Below are 20,385 nucleotides of genomic sequence, written 5' to 3' on the forward strand. Positions count from 1 at the left end.
AAAAACTTTTTTCAGAATCAATGGTTTATTATACAAACTATATATTTCGAATTATTAATATCCTTATACATTAAGTGAGATTTTAATTGCGAAAGTTATAGATTACGATTGAAAATATTTATCCCTAAATTGAAAAATATAACTATTCGATCTAACTATATTAAAATAATCGAATTTATTAGATAAATAAAATATTACAACATAAAAAATCAAGATATGCATCCACATATTGTGATTCATAATTGGTACGATATAAAAGAAATATGAAAGTAAAATACTTTCGTAAATTGTTATTATTGGAAAATTAAAAATTGTTTTTCTATTTTGGATATGAAATATAAGTAGTACAATCTAAAATTTATTTCGCAAATGGATCATATTATTAATTAATATTACATATAATAAAAACATATATTAAGATAAAAGAAAATATATATCTTTTATATCATACAAATTAAAATATAATACTTCACACATATATATTGTATGTACAAAATGTAATCATTTTATACACTGATACTTTAATAACATAATAGGGTATTTATAAATAGTATGATCAATAGTAAGCGACCTTGTGTGAATTTAGAATTATATGCTATTTTAAACATTAACTGTTACAGATTTTAGTGAAAAAATGGAATGTATAAATACCCTATAGTAATATATCTTTATGTATTATATATGTATATACACAGATAAAAAATATGTTATTTTATATAATTCACAAAGAACTAGTTACTTAAACAAAATTTTAATCGTCAAACTGATATTCGCACTAAATAATTAAAATCTCTGTCTTAAATTAATCTATATTTTTATGAAATTATACTTATACTTCCTAATAAGTATATTTTTAGTGCCATGTGAATTTTATAATTCATACAAATATTTATTTTGCACGATATGCAGTATAACTATTTTATGATGTATATAATCTTTTGTGCAGAAATTTAAATATTTTTAAAAATATCACATTTCTCATTATTACATTATATTATTTAACCATGGTTAATCAAATCAACGTGAATTAAATACTTTTTTTCATCCATTACTTATAATATTACATAGTAATTTAAAAATTATAACACAAGTTTTTAAAGATGATCAACTGTATCATTGTTAATATAATGTAGGAATTTGTTATTTTTATACTTTCTCCAATATTAATGTAATGTCAATTTCTACAATATGACTTTGCAGGTATTTTTAACTGATGAAACAATTCATAAATTTATATATAATTTACTTGATACTAAATTTACTTGATCATTAATTAATCAGACCAATCCTCGTCCTCTCTGTAAATTAATAGCAATTAATGTTTCAAAATTTTAAATGATACCCCAACTCACCCCTCACCAACAATAAGCTTTGACAGCAAAGCAATATTTAGATGCCATATGATCTTCATTACTAAATTTTCATAACTATATAATAATCATAAGCTGTTCATTGAGCTAATAAATAATTTTTTTATTGATATACTTTCTTCTGAAATAATACCTTATTGTCGTAGACAATATTATTTCGTTGCAGTATAAATCAGAAAAAAGTGAGTTACAACCTTGGATTTTAAAATATTGTAGAAGAAAAAATTAAAACTATGCTCAGAATCACAGAAAATTTGTTCGTTAAATTGTAGTGAATGTCATTATTAAGGAAAGTTCATATACATTTACAATATAAGCAGAGCAATGACAGCACATTTAGCACATCACACAAAATGAATTAAATACTTAATATAGACCCATGACTTGGACGTCTTTTGCTTTGCTTTCCATGTATTTGATTCTGATTTTCCACGGACAAATTTATATTTAATTGTGCTGTTGACGCAGTTGTTACTTCATCATCTGATTCCATTGGACTAATTCGAATGGCTTGATACCATTGATTTGTTAAATCTGTCATTTGAGATTTACAATCTTTCAGTTCTTGCTGTGTAAACCTCCTTGTGAAAAAGGGGATAAAGAATTTTAGATCCCATCTTGCAAAACCACGAATACGGGACTGAAGAAAAGATACTTCAATCTCTTCTTCTGTAAGTTCTGATAAATGTTCAGAATCTATTGTTTGTCCCTAAAATACAAACATACACAAAATATAAATATCTTTTTTATATAAATATTTTTATATATAAACATACCCATTCTCTAGTTTTACTTAGTGAAATTTCTTTATCTTTTCTTTTCCTTCTACTATTACTCTTTTGCTTCTTTTCTGCTCTCAAAAATTTCAGTAATGGCATAGTAGAACCACCAAATATTAATGTTGTAAATAATACAATAATTAAAGTAGTGGTTATAATCACATGTCGTGTTTCATCACTAAAATCTAAATGCAATGATAAAGCATAAGAAATAGCACCACGTAAACCACTAAACCACATTATGAACATCATTTTTCTAGTAATCTGATGTTCCCGGAAACGATTTACAAGAAAAGCTAAAGGGAAGATATTTGCAGCTCTTCCAATCAGACATAGAACTATAGACCATATAACCAATGCTGGTTCAACCTACAATCGATAATCAGTATTAATATAAAATATATTATGGAAATTAAATGTAAATCTTATATCATATTACTTTACCCTATGTCTGAAACTAAACAAAGCTAATCCTAGATATGCAAATACACAAGTTTCAGCAATAAACGCTAAAGTTCTCATAGTTTGTTGCATTGTAATTTGAGTAACAGTTGATAAATTGAAATGTGTATAATGTGACATTACAATCCCATTAAATAAAATTGCCATAATACCTGCAACAATTTATTATATTTAACTATTAAATTATTTACTTATCTTAATTTATTTATTTCATCTTTACATTAAATTTAAAAATTCATGTTCGTACCAGACAGTTGTATGCCTTCTGCCAAAACATAAGGTGCATAAGTAAATACCAACATAAGTCCAAATTCAAGAGAGGGATTTTTTCTGAGATCCACATGTTTAAGTAATAAAGCACTTATGAGAGCAAAAACAACTCCAATGCCAGCAGAGGCAAAAAACATAAGACAAAATCTATTTAAGCCAAGTATAATGGCCTCACTGGTAGTTGTTGCATTATTGGACTCCAACACAGATGTAGTTAATACAATTGAAATGGCATCATTTAATATAGACTCACCGAAAACTAACATATTTAATACTGGATCTACTTCTAAAGCATGAAATATAGCTACAGTAGCAACAGGATCTACTGCTGATATCAATGATCCAAATGCAAAACTTTCAACAAAACTAAGTTTATATGCTACCTGTGCTAATCCCAACAAATAAATTCCAGCTCCAATAACAAATGCAGATATTGCTGTTCCAAATATAGCAAAAACTAAAATACTACCAATATTTTGAAAGAAATTTCCTTTGTGTAAATTATATCCTGATTCAAATATAATAGGTGGAAGAAGTACGAGAAAAAATGCAGTTGGAGAAAAGGCTTCTTCTTTTCTCCAATTAGCTATATTTTGATTTGACATGAGATTTATAATCATACCAATAGCTCCCCCCAAGAAAACAATTACCACAGACTCTGGTAGATATTGAAAATTTGTTTGTAACATAAGATGTATAAGTAAAATACCTAAAGCTAAAACACAGAGGACAAAAAATATGGACATAGAACTATTATGTTCTTCTTCTGCGGATCCCTTATCGGGTAATACTGGTTCTGCTGGCACAACTGTTGTTGTACTTGTGTTTGTTACATTACTAATATCTGGATTTTGTGATGGAATTATGAAATCTGACATATTGTTCCCATTTTTATCATTAATAATAGTTGTAGATATTATATTAACTTTTTCTGTTGTTTGATTAATATCACGATCTGGTCGAACTGAGGTTGTAAGTACATTTTGAGATGTATTTATTATATTTGAAGTAGTAGCATTCAATTTTAAATTATTGCTATCAGAATTTTCTGATGTATGCGATTCTATTGATACATCAGTACTTATCTTTGTTGGCGTGAAATGTTTTAATACGATATTTGTACTGTCCAATGTGATATTTTCGTGCTTGAGGTTAGAAACCTCTTGCGCATTTGACACTATAGCCCACACATTAAAACCAAAAAATATAATATAAATTATAAAACTTTTATAAAAGAGTTTATTACTAATTGAATAAAACTTCATTTTTTAAATATTTTCGTCACTTAGATGTACATTTCTCTGGTTATGTTTAACATTGCAATGACAGCTGATTCAGATTATTTCAATATCTCGTTACGTGCTTACGTCATATATTGAACACGTGTTTCAACTTCAATCATAGACATATACAGATATACTACGCATTTCCGTAAAACGTAATGTAACGCTGTCGGTAAGAGGCAGTGAAGGTAACCCAGCAATGAGAGAACAATATTGTGGCTATTCCTTTCTCTCTTTAATGGATATTTTGATGGGGGAAGAAAAGGGAGAAAATAGGGGAAGAGCTTATGTCGTAGACGGTGTACGGCGGGTCGCTCCTTTATTGTTCTCCCCACTTTTTGCACAATGCGAAAGAGAGCGCGATACTTCCTGGCGATTCCGGTACTATCTGTGCCCTTCAATGTGGTCTTCAGATCGCACATAAGAACACGTAGTCTATCTGTATAAGTCTATGATTTCGACAAGAAAATTTATACAGACTCATAAAACGTAAATTAACAAAAAATGTTTGATATAAACTATAAGTTATTTTTTAATACTGTTTCAGATAAATTAATAAAGAACGGAGTAAAATTTAAAAAAATTAACTCTTTCAGGAACGAATGCTTTTTGTCATTTTTAATCAGTGCATTAACACTTTTTATCTGATTTTTTGTAAACAAGACAATGGATTAAAATTAGGACCGATTTTTTCGAAAATAAATAGATTCATCGTTTAATTAATTAACAATTTGTCAAAATACATAGTTAAGCATAGAAAGTTATAGTTTAAGCAGTTATGGTTAAGCATAGGAAACATAAAGTATGTGAAAGGGTTAATTATATCACCAACACTCGTGTGTAAAGATTAAAGAAATTAAACAACATTCTTTCTCTTGAAAAGAACACCACTCTAGAGTATAGAAATTATTATATTTATTATGTTCATTCATTATTATCTTCTCGGGAAATAGGCTCATTTTCATAGCAACTTGGTAATCCACAGCGGCCAATTTCTGCTGCATGTACTGCATCTTTGCCTAATCTTTGTTCAACTCCTTTCCACGATCTATTATATAAAAATTCTGCTCCTGCTTTGCCAATTGCAACAACATCTAAGTCCATTAAAATAATGGTATTAGACAAAATATGCTTTATTGTAATTTGTTGATATCTTTTAAAACATGTAAATACCTGATGAATTATTAATTGCTAGAGCATTCATCTTGTCTGTACATGGAATATTTTCATCACAGTTTCTAAGTTCACCAGTAATTAAAGAAACATCTGAATCTGTTGATGGCTTAAAATCAACATAATTCACTCCTCCAGGAAGTATTTGTCTAAAATCCATACAATATTGTGTATAACATTCCCTTGAACTATTAAATGCCAATTCTACTTCATAGGGCATTAATAGTGGCTTTAAGAATTCTCTAGAATCAAATATTTCATTTTCGGGGCATGTTATTACAACAAAAGCATCGATCTGAAAAGATAAAATACATTGTTACCCATATTAGCAATGTATTTAATACTTCAAATAACATTGTTCAACATACCTCAGGAAAATTAGCAAGTTTTGTTGGATTTATTTTACCAACACTTAAAATATAAGATTTTTTCTTTTTTTCTTTTATGATGTTTTTAACCATTGTTATTATTTTAAGATAATCTTTAATACCTAGAGTAGCCACAACTATGCCAACAACTCTAGCATCTTTTAATTTCTCAACTACAAATCTTCTTCTTTTTAACCATGGTGTATTTAAAATTTCATATTCAACAATACTATTATTTTCAAAATAGTACCATTTTTTTGCAGAGATTGTCATTGCTAATCTAGTAAATGTGTTTCCACCATTTCCCAAGAAAAATGCTACATAATCTTCTATTTTATATTCCTTATCTAATTTAAAACATCTACCTAAGATTATCGTAGATGCATCATCTTTGACATCTGTGAATTCTACATTAGAGATACAGTTTAATGAAGTAAAGATTAAATTCTTATAAACAGCATTTAATATTTTACATATCTTTTCTGAAATAGAAACATATTTGTAAAAGTAATTGAATATATTAAATAAACATTTTTTTAGATTTGAGAAACTTACCAATTTTATGTGCATAAGCAATATCATAAAAAAATAAAATTTTTTCAGTTTGATCCACAAAATTTAATTTAAATTTACTAATAAGTTCTGATGTATCAATGTCTTGTTTGGGTAACACATGAAATACAGGTAAACGAGTAGTTGGATTTAGACAAGCGTGACCAAAATGTATTATACTATCAGCATTAATATGCTGAGCAGCTATTTCATCAACACAACAATTACCATAAGAAGTATCTCCCAAAATATATACTTTCTTGTTGATACAGTTTTCCAAACGTAATGCAATTTCTACTGAATCTGGTAAAAGGTTATCAGGAAATTGTAGGCAGACCTAGAAATATAGAACACTTATCAAACTGATATTTGTAGTATTTATAATTATGAACTTGACTACTTTCAATTGTAAATATATTCATGAAATATTATAGTATATGTCAATATAATGACAGATACATCTAACCTCCAAATCGTGTTTTTAGCCTATTGGAAATATAGAAGAAAATTAAATATTTTATTAAAATTATATTATATGTCATATATTTCTAATTAATAAGAAAACTATCACAGAAATAAAGGACTCAAACCTTATTTAAATTACGCTCATTAATCCATTTACCACATTTTTCTACCTCGTAAGGATCATCTTTGCTAGTATCGTTCATTTTGTCTTCTATATTTCTATTAGTCATTTCTGAAATTATATCATTTCATATACTAATACACTAAATTGTACATAACAAAAATTGTTTACAAACAAATACATTTACATATACCATAAATCTATGAACGTATTGCATACACATGTATTCATACCTATTGTTAGTACTTAAGTCATGTACACTTATACGACATGAAAAATCTGTATAGACCATATTCACCTATGTATACTGTGTACATTATATACTTAAAATGTAATAATATTCACAAAGATAATTATAAATTTGAAACTCTTTAACTCTTCAAATTATTTATTAAATACATTTTTGATGTCTTATTATGGTTTTAATTTTATAATATATATCTTTAATTTAACTTACCTGTAAAGTTGTTTTATATATTCTTTATAAATAAATAATATATTTTCAATAAAATTGTAACTCACTAAAAGTTAAATGTCAATGTTACTGAAGTTCTATGAGTTGAAATATTACATTAAGTTTTATAATTAAATTTGGTAATATTTTCATATATCCAATTGGCGTTATTTCATTTCTATTAATTCAACAATTTTACATAACTAATGATTAAATACTTTAAGGTATCCATTAAAATATTCTGAAATAATTTTGATAATGTACATCTACAAGTAGAAAGCATTAATTTGAGACATGTTAGAAACTAAATAGTGTGTACTGTAATATAATTCCAACTAATTTTGTAATCTTTGGGATATATTAGAATATAGATACACGTAAAAATCATATAATTTAATATAGATTTTATGTGCCTCTATTAAAATACTATATAGTCCTGACAAGATAAAAAAGTTGACTGAACATTATCTTATAAGGCACCTAAACTTGTGATTGAAATCAATATTTCCATAATATTAGGAGAGGAATTGTTCACTACAAGATATTCATGATATTCAAAATCATGTAATTGATAATGCTAATTACATTTTATCGTATTAACCACTTGACTTCACTCTCGTCAGGCATCTCACATTATTGTGTAAACTTTTTAATATTGGAAATCGAATATTCTGCTGCAAACTGAAATTTTAATTATAGACAAGGATAAAAATATTTTCATACACATACTTGCGAAATATCGGCAATTTATTAGGATCAAAAGAACTATAGCATATCCAAATTTTAAAATCTTTGAAGAATTCATTAAGTCACGATTGCCGTCGAGAGTGTAATTGATATTATGTACAAATGATTATTTCTTATTGTAATACATTACATAGTTTTGCTTGATTCTCTGTATATATGTCAGTCTTGGATTGCTTTTGCCAAAAACATTTCATTGCCTCTGTGTATAGAGAGCTATCATGAAGTTTTGTGGGAAAAGGATGTAAAAATACAACCATGTAACTAAATCTTTGTTGCAAAAGCACTGCTGGTGATAATAAGTTATTCTTTTAATGTATGATCTTCAGAAAATGATTAAATCAGACCATAATCTTGTATGTATAATATACTGATTAAGAAATCTGCATTATGTAACATGTTAGCATTGATCGAATAAAAATTACAAGTCAGGTGTACATATAAGATATATTAGTCATCAACTATGTAGAAAATAAAAAGGCACATATAGAAAGATTTTTTTAAAATCTTATTCACCGGTCATCTACTGTTTATTTAAAATGTCACCAACATGTAATTACCCTTTTTCCACACATGTGCTCTCTACACATGTACTCATTTACTCAGATCTATTGTGATTTCATGTGATGACAAAAAACTTGTAAAATACTATATCTACTTAAAAAATGTCTATCTGTTTGATTTTGTATTGTAACATTTAAGACTGCATATACATTAAATAGAAATAAATTCAAATTATCATAGAAATTTTTGTGTTCCCTTTTCACCTTATATATCATTTGCCTTTTGTTTTCATTGTCTTCCATTTCAGTCTCTTAAATCACTACTTTCTCTTTATACCATACATTTTATGTCAATGGAGATGATGGTATTGACAATAATAATTGTAATAATAATAATAATATTATTATAATAATAATGATAATAGTAATGATAATGATAATAATATTAATGACAATTATAATGATAATAATAATAATCATAATAATAATAATACAATTATAATTCCGAGAATGCGAATCTCAATAACAATAATACAAATAATACCAATAATAATAATAATAATATTAATACACGTTAAAAATGTATGTACAATTTACCGACCCAGTTTTAAGTATCTGTAAGATTTTTCTACAAGTACTACGGACAAAGTGGAATAAATTGTTTTAAATAATTACTTTTTACAAAATTACATTACAAAGTGGCAGATTGAAAAATCTGAGCGAATTAACTATTTATTTTACTATCTAGCTATTAATCTATTTGTCTATCTATCCACATGTACAGCTGCTAAATTTAGGTAAACGCGATGGCTTTATTACAGCTAAACTACTGGAAAGTATACTTGTTTTTTATATTATGAGTAGTTATTGCCATTGCAGAAAAAAATTTTTGACAAATTTTGGAGAAGTATACAAAATTGGATAATCTAGATAGTCGTTTTAATTTATGTATAAATGAAATTGAAATTGTAGGATTTGTACAAATAACTTAGCAACAATTTGTAGGGTTTCAAATATGCATTGCCAAAGATGATGTCGCATTCTTAATATCAAACATAGTTTTTATATTATTCACATAACCACAAAAAATCACCAAAAAAATGTCTAGTTCTTAAAAATTTTTTTAAACAAACAATTAGCATGATGTTCACCATTAACTTCACTTGTTTAACATACTTTATTAAAGGAGGGTCACGAGCCTAAAATGCTGCGGACTGCTTGGTCAAGCACTGTGTCCTTTGATTCACTGGACTGTGATGCACTGTTACCACTACTGCCAGATAATGTATTTGTAGGACGTTTTTTAAGATTAAGAATGCTATCAATGGCAGATTGTACCTGTGCGGTAATGTCATCATGTTCATTACCATTTCCACTTTCGGTTGTTACTTGAAGAGAGCCTGGACATTGAGTTTGAGAATGTAAGGCCAGTCCATCTAGGCTGTCTGTATCTTCTAACAAATCTCGCTCGAGATCAGTAGCACTATTCCAACGTTTTTCAAAATCTGGAGTACTATCCTGTTCACAATTGTCCTTTATAACTGCGTTTTGAACTCCAGAAATACTCGTACTTGGTACAATAGTACGACATTCACCATTTGCTCGTGTTCTTTCAGTTTTTGATGATCTTGTAACAGCCACAGCACATGCACTATTACTACCACTATTATTTATATTTTTACATTTAAACGAGTCTGTGGTAGATGGATATACACCAAGTTCTTTTTGTATTTCTACCCACTCATCATAATCACCACTAGTGCAATTTGTTGATTTAAGCATCGGTTTACATTCCATTTCATCACTTAGAAAGTCATCTTCTAACTCACGTTTTACAGATACATTAGTTAATGTTGGTGATAATTTCTCTTCTTCTGTAAGACCAGGTTCAACCTTTGGCACTAATGGCTTCTCTTCTTTTTTGAACTCTTCTATAAAATAAATACAAGAAAAAGATTATTATAATAAATAACATAATAAAAGAAATGTATTCATTAATATGTTAACTTTACCATTAACTTTAGCCTCTTGTTCTCGTAACCTATTTAATATACTTTGTTCTTCAGCAACAAAAGTTCTATCAATCATCATCAATTCCGATGTCCTCACTTCTCGCTGTAAGTTTAAATTAAGTGATTATTAAAATTTTAAGAGTAAAATTACATATTTTTAACATACCATGCTCTCCATCAGAAGAAGATACGTGTACTTGTTCATCATAGAATTGAATTTTGATAGTAAATGTTTGGCTGTTTCTTCAAACATCTCATCAGCTTTTGCCAAGTCCTTAGAACTAAGTACTTGCTCATTTAAACAATGATACCGTACAAGACGTTTACAAGCATCACGCTTACTCAAAAATGGTGTGTTTACGTCTGGATTTATCGCACCGTTTTGATCAATTTTCAATTGTTGCTCTAATCTGTAAATATAAAAATAAAGATATATTCGTATATGAATCATTATATTAAAATAAAAGATTATACTTACAAATCACTACGATTAATTTGTCTGCAAATTGGACTGGATGCAGGTCTTTTTATACCTTGTCTTGGACTTACTAAAGGACTTGAATTGTTGTTGGGACTAACGGTTTGTTTATTGGGATTACCACTGGTATTTACAGGACTTTGAATTCTTTGTGGTCCTTTGCCAATCATTCTAGGTGAGGCCACCTGTCCTGCAGGTGATCCACTTTGAACTTGTATTTGAATAGGTGAAGAAAGTTCTTGTTTAACAGGACTTGACATTTGTATATTTGGTTTTATGTCTAATGGGTCTGTTTGACACTGGGTTGATTGTTGCATTCCCATTTGTTGTGTTTGGACTGATGGTGATTGTTGTGCGTTACTCTGTACAGTAGCTACAGAGGTAATTGGTGGTGAGAAAATTTGCATATTGGCAGAGGACGGACTCAATATCTGATTTCCATGATTTTGATAAATCTTGTGCTGTTTTGTGTGCGTTTGGTGTACATTTTGATTATTTTGTTGTACACATTGTTGTCCTTGCACATTCTGTGATATCTGTAAATTTCACCAATAAGTCATCAATAAAAACATAAATGAAAATTCAATTATGATATAAAAAATTATTATATACCGAAAGGTTATTCATATAACTGTTAGATGAATTATTCTGTACCGTCGAAGATGTACTTGGATTCAAGCTTTGTGAAGTTACCACAGTAGTAGATGGTTGTGTTTGAGTTTGCACAGCTGATGTCTGATTTTTGTACGAATTCTGGGATATTATATTTGGTGCCATTGTTGAAACTGCATTCATACTAAAACTTGTTTCTGTACTCTATATAAAATAAAATTGCATAGCATTATACATTTTTTTACATTATTTTACATTTTTTACATTATAAGTTACTACAAATTTTTTGCTTTTTGTATTAATAATATAACAAGACTTACACTACTAACGGGATGTGTTGTAGTACTGACAACCTTTCCACTTGCCAAAATTTTTGCTTGGTCTTGATATAACTTTGTTAAAATGGTTTGATCTGGTTGTGAACCCGATTTACGAGCTAATATAGCTTGTATTTGAGATTGTATATTTTTTAATAATTGCTGTTTTTGAGCAGGAAGTTGGATAGTCTGTACTCTTTGAACCATTTGACCATTTGAAGGAACTGATAAATGATTTCCAGGAGAAGATGGAAGTACAGGACCATTTGTAATAATTTGAGAAGATTCACTCTTAATTGGATTTGTACTTTGAGACACTACAGTGTTTATTTTGTTAGAATTATCAACTTTCTGAAGATTAGTTGTATTTGTTGAAATCATTGTCGGGCGGGGAACCGTAATTGTTTTTGTCACCTGTTATTATATTAAATTAACAACAAAAAGGAGACTGAATAGAAAAATGGAAAAAACCTACACATACCTGGGTATTTCCAGAATTTTGAGTAGTAACAGCAGTTTTTGTTCTTTTAATAATTTTTGTCTTCTTTGGCTGGTTGTTACCTAAATTTCTGATTTGCTGTTGATTTAGATTGTCAATAAATTGACTAGGAAAACTAGAATTTTGAATTTGTATATGTTGCGGCATTTGCGAAGGAGCAGCTTGTACTACAATATTCTGTATATTATTTTGAATTGTAGGAGCTCCACCAGAACTATTTACAATTATTTGACTCGTTGGAGTATTGATTTGTACACCTTGTAAATTCTGATTATTTGCATCTGGCTCACCGATCACTATTTTCTGAGTTTGGTTTTGATTTTGTACCTGATTAGTTGCATTTAATTGTCCCGCTAAAAATTGTTGTAACAACTGTTGACTGATTAATTGCATTTGTCCGTTTGCATTTGCAATTAATAACTGTTCATTAGGATTTAAATTACTTAATGCATTTAAAATTTCAGGAGTAATTTTTGGTGCATTATTTAATATATTATTTGTTGTTGAATTAAGCATTGTTGCAGTTTGGGTTTCTACTTTCTGAGATTCATTTTGCTGCATAGCATTAGGAGGTGGAGCATTTGTAATCACAATATTTTGATGTTGATTATTTTGCTGTGTATTTAGTCCTTGTTGTATAGCATTAACCGTATTCTGGGATTCAAAATGATGCGTATTCACAGAAGAAAATGTGTTCGCAGCAACAACTTTTTGTTGTTGTACATTAACGTTCTGTTGTTGTACATTTACATTTTGTTGCTGTACATTTACATTTTGTTGCTGTACATTTACATTTTGTTGTACACTTGTATTATGTAAAATAGCAGATGTATTTTGCTGTTGCATACTTGTAATAACATTTTGCTGTGCATGAGTTAAATCACCAATGGCAGACTGCAAATTTTGTTCAATGTTTTGTACATTACTAGATGCATTTTGCTGTAAAACATTAATTGTATTTTGTTGAATACTAGAATGTTGTTGCAAAACATTCATAGCATCATGCTGCATTGCGGTATTGCAAGAACTTTGTTGTTGTAACATGTTTAAAGAATTATGTTGAGCATTTGATCCAGAAGTTTGAAGATTTTGTTCAAAAACTTGTTGGACATTCTGCGTTTGTACAGTCTGTGCTGTTATTTGCTGATGTTGATTGTGCTGATATATTGGTGTTTCTTGTTGCAGTGTTATTGATTCCTGCTGATGACTTTGATTACTTTTTGTCACTGTGTGTTCATTTTGTACAGTTAAATTATTTGGTAAGGATTTTTGAACATGAGCAGCACTCTGAGATATTTTATTTAAATTTTGTCGCACATTAGTAGTAACACAAGCATTTGTAAGTCGCACTTGACTAGATTTTTGTGCAGAAACATTAGAATTTTGTTGATTACTAGTTGTTTGACTTGTATTAGTCAATCGAGAATTTTGTACACTGAATGTAGTACACGAAGGTTTTGTTGCTAAAACATCAGAAGTTAGAACATTACTGTTTGGTTGTGGAAGGCTAGAATTAGATGACTGATTAGCTTTTGTTGTTGGTGTGAGATTTTGTACATTAATATTTTTCGATGCTTGCATATCCAATGTTTGTAGAGATACAAGATTGTTTTGAACACAAACATTTAACACAGGACTGGATTCTTGAGGAACATTTACACTTTTCTGTTGATTGTTTGATTTTGAGCATACTTGCACATGCTGTGGACTAGTAGCACAAGTAACACTTTGTGGAGCTGCAGAACTTACAGTAGTAGTAACCGCTGAAACACTGGATGATAAAGGTGATTTAACGAATTTTTGTCTCTGTAGCACAGTACTTTGTGTAGATTGTGTCGTCGTTTGTGCTTGTCCAAGAAGATGAGAAATAATTGGTGAATTTTGTCCACCACCTTGTGTTAATGATCGTATCAATGCTTGAGCAGTAGCTTGATCCATTTCAGGCTGATTTAGTTCTGGAGTACGGTGTAAAACAACTCTCCCATCTTCTCCAAGAGCAAATCGTAGTTGCCCTTGTACATTCTGCACAGGCATCTGAAGTTGGGCAACAAGTTGGCTATTAAATGTCTGAGATGCAGACGTTTGTGTGTTCGTTGTATTTGGTGCAGGTACTTGTATCAAATTCTGAGCAGAACTGGTAGGTATTGTAGGTACTTGGGACGAAAGTTGTCCCAGGTTTTGTCCTGAACTTGATTCAACTTGAACTTGACAAGAAACATCTGATTCAGTTGTAAGATCAGTATCAAAAATATCATCATCATCTCCAATTCCTGATATTTTCATTATACTAGCAAGATCCAATCTTGGTGGTTCATCATCTTTCCGTTTTGCTTTCTTTTTCTTCTTTGCTTTTTTCTTAGGAGGTGGTAATAAAGTTTGCTCAACAACAGCTTGAGTACATGGAGTGTTACCAGTATTGGAACCTGAACCTACTTGTGAAATTTGTGGCTGAGGGCTTTGTACCATTGCATTTTGAATCACTATGGAATTACCAGTCCCTGAATTAGCAGCTATATTAAAAAATAAATAATATTAATATAAATATTTTTTAATTCTTTTATAGAAAAATATATTTAAACAAATTTTCAAGTATATTATAAACACTCACAAGGTGCAGGACTAGAGGGAGTATGTCTAATTACTGGAGATGCAGCTGGAGGAAAACCATTAGGCACAGCAAAAAATGTAGGTGTAATGCCTTGTAACTGCATACCTTGTGCTGTGACGACTCTTACTAACTGCTGTTGTGTTAGCTATAAAAAAAAAGAAACAAATTTATACAAGAATATATTTCTTCCACTATATTAACAAAAAAAAATTGTCTTCCTAATTTTGTTCATGTTATTATCTTAATATATCTTTCAATATTGTAATATTATTTACACTAAAGTAACTTATCTGAAACTTGCAAAGATGCTATATATAAAACATAAAACACATATAAGATCCAACTGTTGATATAGCATATAAAAATGTTGATGAACTTAAGTAATATTTAAAGTGACATGTAAAAATAGATTCATAAAGTATTAAGTAAGCAATGATTGTGAACATGATGAAGTTGAATGGCTGAATGGATGAAACCATCACCTGTGCAGTATGTGTTTGTTGCTGGGCGCTCGCTGGCGTTCTTAGTATGAGCTGAACACCACCTGGTTGTTGCTGTACAATAACGGGTCCGGTTGACGGCAAAACCTATGTATGAAATGTGATAAACATATGAAGCACAAAGCAGATATTTGTGACACTAAAATGCATGTAAGCTCTTACAATAGATATCAAGCATATTAAAAATATTTCATATAATATTGATAACTGCTAAAACAGGCACAATGTGTAAACTTTTAAATGATCACATAACAAAGAGACATGCACATGATGAATATCTTAAACAGATATTATTACCTGATTTAATAGTAGACCTTGTGCTGTTGGTATCATTGTAGCTGTTGTAGGATTTGGTTGTGGTCCAGCAAGAACTAATTGTGGTTGAGTTTGTTGTGTCACCTTATAATAATTCAATATTTCATGTCTTAATAAAAATACATAATTTCTCTAAGATATTTCGAATAGAATAGATATTTCAAAATATATTACTTGATTTGTAATTGTAGTATTAACACGTTGTTGTTTTTGTTGTGATCCAGCAGCTTGTTGATTTGGAGGTTTTGGTAAAATTTGTGGTGGCTGTTTTGCCGGTTTAGTCGCAGCTATTTGAATTTGTTGATTCCCAATTAAATGCGTCCTAGTAACCAACTGTGTTGGTGTTGATTGATACCCCTGTGGTGTACCATGAATTATTTGCAATACTTGCATGCCTTGCTGAAGTATTGGTGTATTCGGTCTAACCTGGAAATGAAATAAATGTTTGTGTTCAACTTTTTTTTTTATTTTACATTAATGTAAGTTGCTTCTTACCACAGGTGGACCAGGACTCCCACCAGGTGCTGGACTTCTGTTGTTCAGAGAGTTATTTCCACTTAACAGATGAGGACTTTTTGCAGGAGGATATGGACTAAGTACAGGACTCTGTATTTGGCTAACACTCATTGGACTCTGCATTGGACTTTGCATTTGTATATTAAAATTATTATTTGATGTCGATGTTCCAACAGGACTTGGACTATTTCTATTAGATTGTATTGAGTTTGATGCTGGACTTCTAAGTAATAGTCTGTTAGGACTAGGGCTTGGTGTAGGTGGTGCAATATTAGATGCTGGACTTTTTAATGGTATTGAAAATGGACTGCTTGGAGAACTAATATTTTGACTTTGAATGTTCTGCATAGATTTTACAGTATTTATTGTACTGACCACATTTGATGGCTGAGATGAGCCCGTTAATGTTACTGATGAACTCAAACCAGGGTTAATTCCCTGTGAATACTGTCGCTGAGGTTGAAATCCAGTTGTCTGAGAAGAACTTAAAGAAGAAGTATGGCTCAGTGACATATTCGGTTCGTTTGATGCAGATATATGCTGCACATTAGATGTTGATACATTAGATAAATTTGAGTGCATTGTACCAAGATGTGGAATATTTGTAGTGAGATTCACGTTTGAAGCGTGATTCACATTTGCTGTGGTTGAATGAATTGGTTCGCTGGAAGTGCTCGTGAATATACTGGAACTTGTCAAGGTACCGGTATTTGACATTTGTGAAATAGTAGAAACGTTTGAATTCGGGTGCTGCGATATAGCAGAACTTGGTACATGTGCAATATTTGACCCAACAATGTGTGGTGCAATGCTTTGTATACTTTGTATGGCTTGGAATGGAAATTGTGTACTGCTGGAATTTAGACTAGTTTGAGTCAATCCAGTTGTTAAAGCATTAATAGGTCGATTGAGACCTTGATTTATACCAGAATTTATACTGGTAGTAGTTAAATTTGTATTTATATTTGGGTTAATAGCAGTTAAGCCAGATACACCAGAGCTTGGGGATGTAAAGTTTGTGCTCAAACTGGTAACATTCTGGTTTATGTTTGAATTTAAACTTGTCAAATTCTGATTTACATTGGTAATTCCAGTATTCACACTGGGCAATCCAGAATTTATATTTGTTGAATTTAATGTATTGAGCCTATTAATTCCAGTATTTATACTATTTATATCCTGTCCCAAACCAGATAAACCATTATTAATACTGTTTGAACCAATATTTGAAGTTAAATTTGAGTTTATGGTATTCAAGTGATTGAGGCTAGGATTTATTGTAGTTAGTCCTGTATTTATACTTGGCAGGCCCAAATTGAGCAGAGGATTTGATGTAGTGATAACATTAGATGTGAGGGATGTAAGGCTAGTATTTAGAAGTGATAGTGGCAATCCCATATTAAGGCCCACCCCAAAAGTGGGGGTGGCCGGGGGTAGGCCCATACCAGTCCCTGAGGGATTTATGGTACCCTGATTTAAATGGTTTAACTGGTTTACATATACTATATGGTTCCCAGTCGTTGATCTATTTCCTTGGTCTTGCGGCTGTAAGATTTTGTAATAGAAACAAATATTACTTACTTACTTGAATGATATATCTTTCCAAATAAATATATATTTTTAATTACTTACATTGTTTGATGTTTGTTGTAAAGCAAACGTCAATGATTGGCCACTAGAATTTTGAGCCTGCAATTGTTGTAACTGTTGTAACTGAAATAAATTGCAGTAAAAATATGATACTAAGTATTATATGAATTTCACAGTATCATTAAAGGTTTATTTAAAAAATTCATACTTGTTGATGTGTCAAAACAGCAACAGGATTGTTACGCCGAGCAGTCGGGGAGGTTGTAGAGGATACTGAGTCCCCGAGAAGAGGGCGTGACTGAGGCTGCTGCATGCCCACGCAGCCCCTCTTTACTCCGGGCAGCGTCTAGCCACCTTTTCAGCTTATCTATGTTTGTTTCTATATACCCCTATGTATTTGTAAGACATTATGAAAGTTATTAACTAAAATCAAGATAATAATAACTAAATTTAATATAAATATATAGTTATATAAAATTATAAAATTATACATAATTTCATATTTTAAATTTTTAATAAATGTTGTATGTAAACCAATTTCAGAACTTACCACTCATAAATTACAACTCAATGACAGTAGAAGACTGTATTTGCGCTACGGCGCCATTCAACGCGTCTGCGACCTACGTCTCCTATTCCTGTCATGCATGTAATTTCTTATTTCATCTGTTGTTTAGGCAATACCCTTTTATGTTTTCAAAATATGTTTATTTACATGGATTGTTGATATTTGTTTTTAATATCACACTTTAATGTTACCCATGTTTTTATATTAATTTCTTGCATATAGTAGGTAGTTCTTTTTCGAACTACATTATCCATTAAAGAATAACTGCACAACTGCATTTTGAAAGTACTCTGACTTATCTTTAAAGCACATTTGTTGCAAAATTACATCCATGTATAAACACAATTGAACTACATTTTTCCATGACATAACATCAGAATTTGGGCATATAAAACAATTTTATCACTTTACAAATACTATATTCTGTATTATCCCAATTTATCAAATAACATTTAATAGATATCCTTTAGTAATCCATAGATATTCTTTAGTAATGTTTAAAGCACTAATATCAAGTCATTTTACATTTGAACTACGAACATAGCTCAGAACTGTTTCAAGTTTGGTGTTGTTTAAAAATGTCACATACACTACACTTATGGCTTCACAGATCCTATATTTAATTTGCACCCTGTAACATGTAAACAATATTCAATTAGTCATTGTAGATAGAATAACACTTTATAGTTTCATTTGAATAGCATTACTTCTTTCGAATTTGCACTAAACTATTAATATTTAAGTTTGTTAGAACTTGTACTATAGAACAAAATACATAATACTACTGGGTAATAATGTCATGTACACTATGTCAGGAATAATGACAATTTTATGACACAATAACACTTGCATGTACAAGTAACCATTTTAAAGTGGAAAAAAAGTTTTGTAGAAAAATTCGACAGCTGGAAGCATATTTTGAGGTTATAACTTGCGCGCCTGTGTGCAAGCATACGTGCCACACAAGCCACTTACACGCATACAAGGGTCGCATACATCTCACTCTCACTTATAGGTACCAGCGGCGCGCGGATGCACACAACAAAAGCCCAACTGACAAGGCGTAAACAAAAGAAAAAGCAACCATCTGTGAAAAATTTTTCGGTTCGAATAGCTGAGAAACCCAAAGAAGGTATCCTGGATACAACTATTTCATATTGACGCGGAAAAATGCGAATAGCGTCGTGATGAAAAATTGTCAATATTACCTCCGCGAACGCGGTTTTGCCACCCGTGTTTTCTTCTCGCGATTTTACGTTTTTTCACACTTCTTTTTGCATGATTTTAGTTCTGGGCACAATATTTTATTCTTTTACAAACAGAAACAATATAGATTAGGTACATAAGAGGAAAAATTCTACTTAAAATAATAAACTTCTCTGGCACACGACAGTTTCATGTACGCGTTACACTATTCGGTGGCAACGGCCATCATGTATTTGTCAAGGCTGCCATTAGCACAAGTCTATAAAATCCCAGAGCTTTTACCATTGGCGACACCTCGGTTATGGTACTGTAACTTTTTGCAGCACCCATTTAGCATAATCTTTATCCTGATTGGCCAATATTTTACTTATGACCAATCAGTAAATAGAAAGTGTTGGTGATCTTAATATGATAGCTTTTTCAAGATTTTAAACAATACAGATTCGCTAAACATATTTATTCAATTATATCATAAGTACTTAGTAAACTCGATAATTATTATTAATAAATGATTTTCGAAATTATTTGCCAACGCATTTACATTATGTATATATATAACGTAATGTAATACATAAATATAAATATATATATGTATATATATATGTATATTTATAATTGTG

At 30.2% G+C, this 20,385-nt stretch overlaps 3 protein-coding genes and 1 long non-coding RNA gene across 9 annotated transcripts; 1 reads left to right on the forward strand and 3 right to left on the reverse strand.

Moving 5' to 3' along the window:
* Positions 1 to 6: 6 nt before the first annotated feature.
* On the reverse strand, positions 7 to 4,279 carry LOC126914111 (sodium/hydrogen exchanger 8). The gene is made up of 5 exons (XM_050717611.1): positions 2,859 to 4,279; positions 2,594 to 2,763; positions 2,147 to 2,518; positions 1,748 to 2,079; positions 7 to 1,298 (listed from the first exon to the last, which is right to left on the reverse strand). Exons 1-5 carry the CDS (start codon positions 4,144 to 4,146, stop codon positions 1,274 to 1,276), a joined length of 2,187 nt encoding a protein of 728 aa, XP_050573568.1. The 5' UTR covers positions 4,147 to 4,279; the 3' UTR covers positions 7 to 1,273.
* A 230-nt stretch (positions 4,280 to 4,509) lies between these two features.
* Positions 4,510 to 5,054, forward strand: LOC126914320 (uncharacterized). The gene is made up of 2 exons (XR_007709630.1): positions 4,510 to 4,653; positions 4,761 to 5,054. It is a non-coding gene; the product is annotated as an uncharacterized LOC126914320 (long non-coding RNA).
* LOC126914227 (2-(3-amino-3-carboxypropyl)histidine synthase subunit 2) lies at positions 4,852 to 7,972 on the reverse strand. Of its 4 annotated transcripts, none has more exons than XM_050717889.1 (7): positions 7,883 to 7,972; positions 7,301 to 7,364; positions 6,848 to 6,954; positions 6,261 to 6,594; positions 5,706 to 6,187; positions 5,338 to 5,632; positions 4,852 to 5,258 (listed from the first exon to the last, which is right to left on the reverse strand). In XM_050717889.1, the coding sequence occupies exons 3-7, from the start codon at positions 6,950 to 6,952 to the stop codon at positions 5,089 to 5,091; spliced, it is 1,386 nt and encodes a 461-aa protein (XP_050573846.1). In that variant the 5' UTR covers positions 6,953 to 6,954; positions 7,301 to 7,364; positions 7,883 to 7,972; the 3' UTR covers positions 4,852 to 5,088. The 4 variants fall into 4 exon arrangements, with proteins under 4 accessions (XP_050573846.1, XP_050573854.1, XP_050573840.1 ...); XM_050717897.1 differs by lacking the exons at positions 7,301 to 7,364; positions 7,883 to 7,972 and adding an exon at positions 7,037 to 7,136 and having other exon boundaries at positions 6,261 to 6,362; positions 6,486 to 6,594; XM_050717883.1 differs by lacking the exons at positions 7,301 to 7,364; positions 7,883 to 7,972 and adding an exon at positions 7,077 to 7,224.
* Positions 7,973 to 8,026: 54 nt separating this feature from the next.
* On the reverse strand, positions 8,027 to 20,000 carry LOC126914041 (mucin-4-like). 3 transcript variants are annotated; one of them, XM_050717492.1, is made up of 16 exons: positions 19,768 to 20,000; positions 18,542 to 19,190; positions 18,200 to 18,380; positions 18,034 to 18,090; positions 16,381 to 17,946; positions 16,060 to 16,311; positions 15,868 to 15,969; positions 15,553 to 15,657; positions 15,071 to 15,215; positions 12,445 to 14,972; positions 11,967 to 12,377; positions 11,647 to 11,850; positions 11,035 to 11,570; positions 10,723 to 10,966; positions 10,557 to 10,659; positions 8,027 to 10,475 (listed from the first exon to the last, which is right to left on the reverse strand). In XM_050717492.1, exons 3-16 carry the CDS (start codon positions 18,302 to 18,304, stop codon positions 9,736 to 9,738), a joined length of 7,098 nt encoding a protein of 2,365 aa, XP_050573449.1. In that variant the 5' UTR covers positions 18,305 to 18,380; positions 18,542 to 19,190; positions 19,768 to 20,000; the 3' UTR covers positions 8,027 to 9,735. The 3 variants fall into 3 exon arrangements, with proteins under 3 accessions (XP_050573449.1, XP_050573440.1, XP_050573459.1); XM_050717483.1 differs by having other exon boundaries at positions 18,034 to 18,114; XM_050717502.1 differs by lacking the exon at positions 15,553 to 15,657 and having other exon boundaries at positions 18,034 to 18,114.
* Positions 20,001 to 20,385: the final 385 nt, after the last annotated feature.

Source organism: Bombus affinis, chromosome 1 (genome assembly GCF_024516045.1).
Source record: "Bombus affinis isolate iyBomAffi1 chromosome 1, iyBomAffi1.2, whole genome shotgun sequence".
NCBI classification, from domain to species: Eukaryota; Metazoa; Arthropoda; class Insecta; order Hymenoptera; family Apidae; genus Bombus; species Bombus affinis.

Bases quoted from the DNA above. Each gene is read 5' to 3' on its own strand.
- LOC126914111 (XM_050717611.1), bottom strand. From the start codon at position 4,146: ATGAAGTTTTATTCAATTAGTAATAAACTCTTTTATAAAAGTTTTATA. The intron at 2,519-2,593 runs GTAAAGTAATAT...TATCGATTGTAG, and splicing joins TGTTTAGTTTCAGACATAGG to GTTGAACCAGCATTGGTTAT. The intron at 2,080-2,146 runs GTATGTTTATAT...TTTGTATTTTAG, and splicing joins TAAGTAAAACTAGAGAATGG to GGACAAACAATAGATTCTGA.
- LOC126914227 (XM_050717889.1), bottom strand. From the start codon at position 6,952: ATGACTAATAGAAATATAGAAGACAAAATGAACGATACTAGCAAAGAT. The intron at 6,595-6,847 runs GTTTGAGTCCTT...CTATATTTCTAG, and splicing joins ATGAGCGTAATTTAAATAAG to GTCTGCCTACAATTTCCTGA. The intron at 5,633-5,705 runs GTATGTTGAACA...TTATCTTTTCAG, and splicing joins AACTTGCTAATTTTCCTGAG to ATCGATGCTTTTGTTGTAAT.
- LOC126914041 (XM_050717483.1), bottom strand. From the start codon at position 18,304: ATGCAGCAGCCTCAGTCACGCCCTCTTCTCGGGGACTCAGTATCCTCT. The intron at 14,973-15,070 runs GTGAGTGTTTAT...TTTTTAATATAG, and splicing joins TCCCTCTAGTCCTGCACCTT to CTGCTAATTCAGGGACTGGT. The intron at 12,378-12,444 runs GTATGTGTAGGT...ATATAATAACAG, and splicing joins AAAATTCTGGAAATACCCAG to GTGACAAAAACAATTACGGT.